Source organism: Prionailurus viverrinus, chromosome D4, assembly GCF_022837055.1.
Source record: "Prionailurus viverrinus isolate Anna chromosome D4, UM_Priviv_1.0, whole genome shotgun sequence".
NCBI classification, from domain to species: Eukaryota; Metazoa; Chordata; class Mammalia; order Carnivora; family Felidae; genus Prionailurus; species Prionailurus viverrinus.
This window is the reverse complement of record NC_062573.1, coordinates 15,481,147-15,492,894: the sequence shown is the minus strand read 5'-3', so window position 1 is coordinate 15,492,894 and position 11,748 is coordinate 15,481,147. Positions and strand designations below refer to the sequence as shown.

The 11,748-nt window shown below is 43.8% G+C and overlaps 1 protein-coding gene across 11 annotated transcripts in view; it reads right to left on the bottom strand.

Annotated features, from left to right (window-relative positions):
- The window catches only part of SUSD1 (sushi domain containing 1), a 276,094-nt gene that overhangs the window by 145,152 nt on the left and 119,194 nt on the right, over window positions 1-11,748 (bottom strand). For 6 of the 11 annotated variants that reach the window (XR_007146102.1, XR_007146107.1, XM_047829141.1 and 3 more), the window contains exon 15: window positions 10,756-10,795. Coding sequence is in view for 5 of the 11 variants with exons in the window: in XM_047829141.1 (XP_047685097.1) it covers window positions 10,756-10,795 (40 nt within the window). In the remaining 6 variants the exon portion in view is untranslated. Of the gene's footprint in view, window positions 1-163; window positions 258-10,755; window positions 10,796-11,748 lie in introns of all 11 variants that reach the window. The other 5 variants (XR_007146104.1, XR_007146105.1, XR_007146103.1 and 2 more) reach the window with 1 other exon arrangement.

The following is an 11,748-nucleotide window of genomic DNA, read 5'->3' as shown; positions in this document are numbered from 1 at the left end:
CCAAAGGTGTAGACTACTCGTGCCTTTCACCTGCTGAGTGCTGAGCCCAGGACAACCTCTGCCCACATTCCCTTTGGCTCTCTTCAATCCCAGCTGTTCTCATGACTCCAACCCCATCCTTCCGCCATTCCACTCATTTCTCAAAAATGACAGTCTCACATACCACACGGCTGAGAAGGACAGGAATGCGAGAATAATCACAACAGCCACGGAGCCCAGCCCAACGCCCACCATCTGCTGCAGCATGAATGACGAATCTGCGGAACAAAACCACATGCTAAGCCCACAGCAGGAATCGTGGCCTTCCCAGGAGGCACAGGTGCACCTGTGCTGACTACATTTTAACCCAGAGCTTGGCCCCATTTACTAAACCATCCCAAGAATGCTCAGAGTGCCTCTGTGTCCCCTGAGTTGGCCTGGAGGGTGTAGGGCCTAAGGAAAATACAGTTCCAAGGGATTTCTGAAGAGGAAATAGAAAACCAGGCCACATTCAAGTTACAAGGGATAAAAAAGCTCATCTTGTTGTGAATACAAATACAGCAGACCGTGTTGCTTGTATTGGTCCTCTCTCAACCAATTATGCCTGAAAGTTTTTATAGGCAGTTTTCGTTTGCGTTGAGGAAGAAAGAAGTCATTCTGACATCGCTTGGATTTTTGCTCCAAAAATGATAGGTAGGTCCAGTGGTCAAACACAGCAAACAAATCCTCCCTGCCGGATAGAGTCATCTGTCATTTTCCCTGCACACCTACAAGGACAGCACCTCCCTGCTCTGCTCAGCAGGTTGCCATGAGGATAAAGTAAGAAAATTGATGTAAAACCTCTTTGGAGGATGTGTATATGTTCTCTTTGGGGGGTATCATATGTCAACCCCAGGGGGATGCTTTGTTATAAACCAAAAGACACCCACATTTGAGTTGTACATTTGGGCCAAGTGACTGAATCAGAGCATCGTGTTCTACACTAAAGGGCTCATTTTCATTTGCAAACAACTTATTTAGCATTTACTATATGCCAAACACTGTTCTAATTACTTCTCCTAACTACCCAGTGAGGACTATAATAATAGTGTATTGCAATAATAGTGCCCAGCGTAATAATAGTACATAGGACACTATTATTATTATTATTCCCGTTTTACAGATGAGGAATGGAGGCACGGAGTGGTTCAACAACTTGCCCAAGGTGACCTAGCTAATAAACAACAGAGCCAGATCCAAACCCAAGCTGTCTGGTTCCAGCATCTTTGCTTTTAACCATAACACCATGCTTTCCCAGTGCAGATCTGAAGCTACATGGTCTACAGCAGAGAAGGTCATGTTCCCCCTCGTGTAGGCCCTGTCCTTTCCTGCACAGGCTGAGGATGATGGGGTCTCGGACTGTAGCAGTGAAAAGACCAACTGTGCAATGGTGCCACCAGACATCAAAAAGATCTTGCAGGATGACCCTGCATGCATAGAATTAGAAAGAAAAATACCGAGGCACCTGGGTAGCTCAGTCGGTTAAGCATCTGACTCTTGATTTCGGCTCAGGTCATGATCTCATGGTTTGTGGGACTGAGCCCCACATTGGGCTCTGAACTGACAGCACAAAGCCTGCTTGGGATTCTCTCTCTCCTTCTCTCTCTGTCCCTCCCCCACTTGCACGCACTCTCTCTCAAAATAAATAAAACGTAAAAAAAGAAAAAGAAAAATGCCATCAAGCCATGGAATAAATGTAAGGAAGCACAACTAAGTCCAAATTTTGCCAAATGATTTGCCGTGGTTTTTACTGCCGGAACATCCAAATATTTCATTTTTTTGTACCCTCCTGTTACCAATGCCCCAGGCACATGCTTAGTCTGCCCCTTGGGTCATCCAGCACTGCCTTGGAAGAGTTGAAAACAGCAAAAGCAAAGCCCTGTTAAGTAAGGAGGGGCTTGAGAGGAAAATTAGTAGCCCCTGGACTTGAGACCCTCAAACATAGATGACTCTCTTCCTTGGGAGTGAATGAGGCACATCTGAGAAGAGTTCCTGCTACTTAACTTTTTCATTACTTAATTTGCGCTACAGCAGCCACTGGACACAATGTGGCTATTTAAATCTACACTAGTTTCCATTAAATTAAAAGTTCAGTTTCTCAGTCATACCATTTCAAGTGCTCAATTTCAAGTGCACATTTCAAGTGCCCAGTAGCCACACGTGGCTAGTTGCTACCATATTGGACAGCACAGCTTCAAAATCTTCCCACTGTTGCAGAAAGCTATGTTGATTGGCACCTGCTCAGATCTCTCCAACCAGGCTGGGAGCAGTTGGGTTCTGTTCTCTAATAGGGTAGCTGGCACCAGCAAAAGCAGCCATGGACTACACTTCTTGCTAAAAAGCTCTGCAAAATCCATTACCTCAGAAAGTGTTTTCAGGAGACTTTCTGGAAAAAAAACCATGGCTTATGCTGTTTGGCTACCTTTAATATTCAGGGGAAAGAAAAAAAATGTCTTGGTGTTTTAAGAGGCCATACTACAAAATGGAAGGATGTGGTTACACTAGAAATTAGTGGTGAAAAAAAAAAAAAACTAGGAGAGTGACTCACATTATTAGTGATAAACAGTGCGGTATCAGCATAGGAATGAATATACTGGAACATAACAGCCTAGAAATAAACCCACGTATACCAAATAAATTTCAGAGCTTAAATACTGAAGTCGGGTTGTCCAAGTCTGTAACTGTGGACTCTGGACAAGTTGCTTCGCCATTCTGTGCCTCAGTTTCCCCACTGAGGGATGATCGAGTAACATGGGAATGATAATAACAGTGTCCACCTCATTGGGTTATTGTGAGAAACAGATGAGGTCAGTCATGTTAGCACTGTGCCTGGCACGCAGTAAGCAACTGGCAAATGTTAGCTATTGTTAATTATTGTTTTGTTACTGTTTCAAATCATTAGGGGAAATGACACATCACTCTAACTAGTGTTGAGAAAATTGGCTGGCCATTTAGAATAAAAGGATTTTGACCATTTGAGCTTACACTATATATGCCAAAATAAAACCCGGACAGGTTAAAGGCTCAAATAGCAACCTAAAAAAATTAGAACAAAATGTAAGTGAATGCCTACCTAAAATATTTATCTAAAGCAGGTGAGAATTTTCTAAGCATTATTTACTAATGCAGAAACCATAATGCTAACTGCTGGGAACTACTGTGGCTCCTACCACAAAGCCACCTCTTAAAAGATTTTGCCTGGCCTTGACTTCAAGTTATCATCGACTACCCTTTGCAAAGCCTATCTTCCTTCTACAAAGTTCCATGTTCTTTGCTCATCTCCAGCCTGCTTTCTCTTCACCATTTCTCAAAGACCACTTGCAGTGGTCCACTGGCTCATGTGAAAACTGTATGAACCTGCATTACAGAATGTGCTTCATCCTGGTCAGAAGACTTTATGTGAAGCAGTTAGCTCTTCTCTTGCTTTGAAATGTCCCCTCACAAACCAACAGGACAGAAGCAAAGTGGGAGTGTATGAACCTGACTTTCTCTTGACCATCCACCAGCAGGACATCATTTACCCTAAGCCACAGGCCTGCCCAACTACTCCTTACCCTACACAAAAGTATTGGACAATCATCTTTTTTGTTCTGTATAACATGACTTGGGTTCTGGCTCCAGGCATGGTTCTTGCTGGTATGCATCTCTTGGTCTACTTTGTGCATGTAGTCTGTGAAAATCTGAGTCCATCCAATCCAAAGTGTTCACAGTGTAGCCACACAAGATTTCTTTAGGGACTTCCCGCCGTTAATTCCTCACTGAGAACATTTACGGCTGACCAATTTGTATTACATTTTTTGAAGTTCTGCCATCCTCTGGTTACCCTCCCTTCCACGGTTTCATGCTATAAAATCATGCTTATTTTTCTTCTGAATCACTTGTAGAATATTCTATCAGAAACTGAAGTGAGTGAGTCATGTGTTATATCACAGATTTGCAGTGACTCAACCTTGACAGAGTAAATCCATTAGGCTAAACTCCACCATTCTCTTCAGGGTGGCTCCCTGAGGAGGTACAGTGTTCAGGAGGAATGACAGGCCTTCTCTGGGCTTATCTTCAACTCTTGCACTAATGCAAATATCACAGGTGCTGAGGAGCAAGTTAGAAAGACCCTGTGCCTACTCTCAGGCTCTGGGACAGCTTGAAAACTGCCTATGGAGGTGGACATTTTTTTCATGAATTTACACAAGCAGGGCCATTTCCTGAAAGCAATAATTCTGTTCTCCAAAAGGTACAAATAATTAGCACCATGACTTCTGTTTGGCATGTGAAATTCCTGTCTGCTATTCTAGGGTCTCCTCACTTGAATTCCCTGCAGAGGAGGAGAAGGTGAAGGAGATCAAAGTAGAAGATTAATTTAGAGATAAGTAACACCTGATGAATCAGCAACTTTTTAAAAATTCATTTTCGGGGCGCCTGGGTGGCTTGGTCGGTTAAGCGTCCAACTTCGGCTCAGGTCATGATCTCACGGTCCGTGAGTTCAAGCCCCGCATCAGGCTCTGTGCTGACCGCTCAGAGCCTGGAGCCTGTTTCGGATTCTGTGTCTCCCTCTCTCTCTGCCCCTCCCCTGTTCATGCTCTGTCTCTCTCTGTCTCAAAAATAAATAAACGTTAAAAAAAATTTTTTTTTTTAAAAATTCATTTTCTATTGCAGCTTCCAAATTACCATAAACTTAGCAGCTGGCCCCCATTGATTAGCTTGCACTTCTGTAGGCCAGAAGCTCAGGCACATTGTGACTGGGTCCTCTGCTCAGCGTCTTCCAAGGCTGAAATCAATGTGTCAGGTGGCCTGCCTTTCCCTCTGGAGCCTCTGGGGAAGAACCTGCTTCCAAATTCCTTGCAGCTGCAGGACTGAGGTCCCCATATTCTTACTGGCTATCAACCATTGGCGGCTCAGCTCCTATGGGCCACCCACATTCCTGCCATGTGGTTCCCTCCATCTTCAAAGACGGCAGGAGAAACCCTTATGTCAGATCCATCTCTCCCTTTGAATCTCCAATCTCCCCTGTTTCTGACCCCTAGATCCAGACTGAAAGGGCTCATGTGAAGGTCAGGTCCATCTGGATACTCTATTTGGGATCTTAATTACATCTTCAAATCCTTTCACGGCAACACTGAGAATAGCCTTTGAATGAGTAAATGAGAGAAGGTGGGTGTCCAGCAGTGGCCACATTATAATTCTGCCTACCACAATTATGCAGGTTTAAAATATGCACGCGTGTGTGTGTGTGTGTGTGTGTATACGTACATGTGTGTAGCGTATACAAACATAAACATACACACTAGGATTAGATCTTAAGGTAACTCTTCCCTGGCTTATTTAAGTATTACACTTCCTATGCTTCATTTTTCATCAGACTATGCGGCTGGCTCACCAGTAATCATCCAACCCAATGGGTTCCAGGCACTGCTCCACTCTTCAAACGTGTTCCCTCAGGGTATGAAATCTAGTATGAAAGGACAAGTGCACCAGTTTCTCTAAAGTATGGCAGAATGGCTAAGGAGAGGGAGAGGAAGAGGGAAGAAGGGAGAGAGAGAGAGGGCGTTCCTGCCGGTTGAGTAAATTTTAAGAAGCTTCAGGGAGGAGACAGCATTTGATTTTAATCTTGATGAATAGGTGGGATTGTAACAAACTCGTAAGCAAAGATTACAGGAAGGTTATAAGGCAATCCAGGTGGAAATAAGCAAGTAACCGTATGAGCAAAGACACTGAGGAAAATAAGCAAGGGCCGTAACCAGAGAAGAGCTAGCACATCATTTTGAATGGAGAAGGAGAGATGCAACTAGAAGGGCATGCTGGTGTCCAAGTGAGGCCTTAGAAACCAGTCTAAAATGTAATGGAGAACCATGGAAGAACCATCAGGGGAAATAGGAAAATCAGAGCCACAGTTTGGACAGATGAGTCAGGCATGTAGGCTGGAGTGAAGAAGGAAACCCTGGGGTGCCTGGGTGTCTCAATCAGTTAAGTGTCCGACTTCGGCTCAGGTCATGATCTCATGGTCTGGAAGTTCAAGACCTGCTTCGGGCTCTGTGCTGACAGCTCAGAGCCTAGAGCCTGCTTCGGATTCTGTGTCTCCTTCTCTCTCTGCTCCTCCCCGACTCTCTCTCTCTCTCTCTCTCTTTCTCTCTCAAAAATAAACATTAAAACAAATTTTTTTTTAAAAAAGAAGGAAACTATGAACACCATGATGGAAGAGGAGAAAGGAGGCTTTGCCCACTGTCTGTGCTACAGATAATAAAGGCCTATGCACAAGGGGACGAATCCAGAAATGACACCAGCACACCCTAGGCGTAAAATGTGGCTGAAAGGGAAAGGGTCACTAATGACTCAGGGGTTTCATGCCTATGACTGAAGAGTGTTCTGTGATTACAGTGTGTGATCATCTCCCATATATCAAATGACTTTGCTTTGTGACCCAGGAAATTATAGACTCAGTACTTTGTGGCTGGAAGGGATCAGAAAGATTGTGGTAAGAGGCAGCTGAGAACCTGCCAAGTTAAATATAATTGCAAAGGCCCTCAGCTGATTAGTAGCAAGGCTCAAGCAAGGAAGCCCAGGCCTCCCCATTTCCCATCAAACCAACTGCTGGTTCCCTGCTAATCACAAAGCCCTTTTAGGAGCAATCTGCGTCAGGTAAGTAGCATAATTGGTCACTGGGCAAAGGCAAGAATGGGGCCATTGCTCGGCAAATGAACTGGAACAAGTTCAGGACTAATCTGGATCCTGCAAATTATTTTGTGAGATGGCAGTCTCCAACATTTTTGCGAAAGGGGACTGCCAAAGGTGTGTGCACGGTACAGGTAATGTTTGTACAATATAGAGTAGAATTGCCTTCAGAATTTCAATATTACACTGGGTTTTCTATTATCTCCAGAGCCTCCCAGTAGTTTGATTTCAAAGGTTTGAACCCTCTTTCAACACTGGTTTTTAAGTTGAGAGGGGGTAAAAAGGTACCACCAAAAGCCACGTAGACATTTCCAAAGCAAAATCCTCCCTGTTAAGTTAATCACAGTAGAATGACTATAGCCAGCTCTTTGGCCATTTCTTCCACCCAGTTTGAGTTTGCTAATCATATCAAACAGCTGCTGAAAGCCGTGGATTCTGGAAGCTATTTCTATGTCCAGGAGGCCTGCACATCTCCATTCTTCTGATAAAAGCACCTTTTTTCTTTGTGGGAACTCTATTCCCATCCTTATAGCCTTAGGGAATGGATTGGCTGCAAAATGTCCAAATGTTGAAATACGTGGCTATTTCTTGTGGCTTTCATTTAAATTCCATGAGAGGGGTGGGGATGCAAGCTGGTGCAGCCACTCTGGAAAACACTATGGATGTTCCTCAAAAAACTAAAAACAGAACTACCCTACGACCCAGCAATTGCACTACTAGGTATTTATCCAAGGGATACAGGTATGCTGTTTCGAAGGGACACATGCACCCCAATGTTTATAGCAGTGCTATCAACAATAGCCAAAGTATGGAAAGAGCCCAAATGTCCATCGATGGATGAATGGATAAAGAAGATGTGGTATATATACATATACAGTGGAGTATTACTCGGTAATCAAAAAGAATGAAATCATGCCATTTGCAACTACGTGGATGGAACTGCAGGGTATTATGCTAAGTGAAATTAGTCCGAGAAAGACAAAAATCATATGATTTCACTCATATGAGGACTTTAAGAGAGAAAACAGATGAACATAAGGGAAGGGAAACAAAAATAACATAAAAACAGGGAGGGGTGGGGCACCTAGTGGCGCAGTCGGTTAAGCGTCCGACTTCAGCCAGGTCACGATCTTGCGGTCCGGGAGTTCGAGCCCCGCGTCAGGGTCTGGGCTGATGGCTCAGAGCCTGGAGCCTGTTTCCGATTCTGTGTCTCCCTCTCTCTCTGTCCCTCCCCCGTTCATGCTCTGTCTCTCTCTGTCCCAAAAATAAAATAAACGTTGAAAAAAAAAAATTTAAAAAAAAAAAACAAAAAAACAGGGAGGGGGACAAAGCATAAGAGACTCATAAATATGGAGAACAAACTGAGGGTTGCTGGAGGGGTTGTGGGAGGGGGGATGGGCTAAATGGGTAAGGGGCATTAAGGAATCTACTCTTGAAATCATTGTTGCACTATACGCTAATTTGGATGTAAATTAAAAAAATAAAATAAAAAAATAATTCCAAGACAGGGAGCTTAGCCCATCTACACACAGAAGTGTAACGACACACATCTTTGTTAAGAAAGACCCTCACTAATTATGCTAAGTGAGATAAGTCAGACATAGAAAGACAAATATTATACGATCATATTTATATGTGAAATATAAAAAGGGAGAACTCATAGAAATAGAGAGTAGAATGGTAGTTGCCAGGGTCAGGGGGGTGGGGAGAAATGGGGTGATGTTGGCCAGAGTACAAACTTCCAGTTATAAAATGAATAAGTACTAGGGATCTAATGTACAACATGGCAACCATAATTAACAATACTGTATTAAATACTTGAAAGCTGCCGAGAGAGCAGATCTTAAATGTTCACACATAACACAAATATACATGGTAATCATGGGAGCTGATGGAGGTGTTAACTAACTTCATTGTGGTAATCATTTTGCAATATAGATCAAGTCACCACCTTAAATTCAATGTTATATGTAAATTATATCTCAAGAGAGTAGAAGGGGGTGGGGCACAAAGACCCTCGCTGCCTGGCAACCACAATCCAATGGTCTGGTAATGCGCCTTGCCCAGTAAAAAAGCCATGTCCTCTGCTCTTTTTGAAGCTGGTGTCAGTAGAGATTAAAAAGATGGGAAATAAGATTAGAAGACAAGCAGACAAATGAAGGAAGTCTAATTCTCCAGCTCCCTTCCCATCATTTCCTGCTAAGCACCCTCTACTGACAAGGTAACAAATCCCCCATTGTGAAGTGCTCCGAGCTGGAGTCCTCCTGGAAGCAGAGTTCTCCAGGCACTTCCTTACCACCCCAGCCTATTGTTTTATGCTGCTCTGAGGTAACAGACAGGATGCAAGGGGTTAAACTGATACTTCAAGCTAAGAGCAAAATTCCTCAGGGTGTTGCTAGGACTCATAAACCGCAAAGAAAAAAGGTCCAGATACAAAGGTCATAAACTTGACAGGATTTCTGGTATTAAGCAACAAACTAATGGAATTCCTAGGAATCAAATCCACTGGCTGGCTGCCTGTTGGTTTAAAGAAATGTACTGCCAGGGAAATCCCAAGTCTGGCAACCAAGGAGCTGTGATTGCTCAAGTCCTGAGGCAGTTCTCCCACCTGGACAACTGCCCGTGGGAGGAAGAAGGTTTAAGCTACACAGAACCCAGCTGCTACATCTCTTGTGTCTGTACAGCTCTGGAGGAAAGGGACAAGGGTACTCACTCTCCCATCGGGCAGACCCAGGAAAAGACTGAGGCAGCCCATCTAACCAACCAGGCGGCTCACTCTGCTGCCAGGGCAGGGGATGCCAGTTTTTCCCATCCAGCAGGATGTGGTCGCTGTTATGGGCGCCCTGACCACTGCACAGCCTTTTATCTTTTCCTCCTTTCTAAATGAAAGTGCTTATTGCGCTTATTCAGTTTCCCCTTTCACATTATAAACTGCGGTTTGAGGATGCTTACATTGGGCATTTAGTCATAGATTGCTAACAGATCGTGAGAGGTCCCCCTGGATTTGATCAAGAGGGATGGACCATCCTCAGGAATCCTGGTCTTGGAGCTGGATGCAGTAACAGACCCACACACAGTTGTCGTCCAATAGAATTCTACTTGTGGTTGTATAGAGGATAATTCTTCCATCATGGAGGGGGTTTTTCTTAAAAGTATACATGTAAGTGTGTGCACATGCGAAGCAGCTAAATGGCTCAAAGCAGTGGACTGTTTTGCTCTTTGTATTGGTCTGTCAACATGTTTCTGCGTGCCTCTTTTCCTGATGGGGATCATGTCCACCTCTCAGTGCAATCCGAGTGTCGCTGTCCATGTCAATCACACTGATCTGCCCCCAACCAGCCACATGAATAAGCCCAAAATCCAAGGTAGGCTGTTCATAGTACATAGTACTCTAGGAGGTGGTACCAGTCTCCCACGGACAGGCACTTAATCTAGGAGAAAGGGTTCTTCCCCTGAATTGAAAAACTTTCTCTTCCCACTGGAGTTGCTAAACTGGGCAGCTGGTGCCCATCCCTCTCCATCGCATGGCTTATTGTAGAAGAAAATGAAGCCAACCCATCCTTAGAAACAGAAAGCAGAGGGGTGCCTGGGTGGCTCAGTCAGTTAGGCGTCCAACTTTGGCTCAGGTCATGATCTCACAGTTCATGAGTTCGAGCCCCGCGTGGAATTCTGTGCTGACAGCTCAGAGCCTGAAGCCTACTTTAGATTCTATGTCTCCTTCTCTCTCTGCCCCTCCCTTGCTTGTGCTCTGTCTCTCAAAAATGAATAAATGTTAAAAAAAAAAAAAAAAGAAAGAAAGAAAGAAAAGAAACAGCAGAGACAGAGGCAGAGTGTGCCACTCCTGGTGTCAAGTCCCAAGTGTCAGTTTCTGGAGTCCTGGTGCCCTTGTAGGTTTGGGTCCATAAGCTCCCCACCCCCATCCTTTTCAGCTATGGTCTTTTGCTTAAACTAGTATGAGATGGGTTTCTGTCACCTTTAACAATTTAAAAAGAAATCTCATTAACATAACTCAATGCTGCAGGCTGGAGGGGAGAAATAAGGACAGGATGCTTAAGCAGAAAATGGTTTTACCTTTCACGTGAGCCCAAACTGCACAGGAGCATCTTCTCACCTATAAAGGAAAACACAGCAACACGTTTAACTAGGCAGCACATGACATCAGTTTAAATAATACATTTTAGCCCAGAAAATTTAATGTTCTATTTCTCTTAATTTGGATGAAAATATCTTTAAGGCCTCTTCTAGCTCTAACATAGCATACCTTAGCCATGTGACTACTAAGTATTCGAGGGACTGGCATAGGTAGCAGGGACAGAAGTGACCCTGGGGATCAATTCTATAGCTTCTCGAAAGATCTCACAAAGCACACACTATGGGTAAAGGACAGAAATGGCAATGAGTTTCATTCCCCTGGCCAGCTCTGAGCAACTGGCATTGACTGCCTGTGAACTCTGTTGAGAAAGATTCCGAGGTCACATCCAGTTCAGCAAGATAGTGATGCATGTGATAGGCTAGGCTATGAGAAGCCTTGGCATATAATAATACTTCACCTCTCTAGACAATACTTACCCGGCTGCCTCAGTTACCCAAACAGTAGCCAAGGGCCAGAAAGAGAACAAAATAACAACAACAATAGTAATAACATATGAAAGCTCATCCACGGTAGAGGAGACCCACAAACTCATTGGAATGAAATACCTTCTCTTCTCCCCCAGTTATTATGTGCATATTTGTCTGTTAGGAATGGCTGGGATTACTCTGCAAAACATTCCCCAGAGGAAGCTAAACAGCAGGGGTTAGAGAAGGATCCCTCTAAGTTCAAAAGGAAATTCTCTTTCAAGTGACAACCTTGGGCAATCTGGTTTTCTTAAAAATTGAAAAAATATATTTACACTGACAAATTCTGGGGAAAGCTCAAAATGGCCATAAGCTTTTGAATGTGACTAATTTTGCCTTGATGCTAAGTGCATCTAGTGGAAAATAATATCCAATAATAACCAGTGAAAGGGATCTAACCTTAATAACCAGTAAGGCAGGTACTTGGGAATGGAGTATATTAAAGGA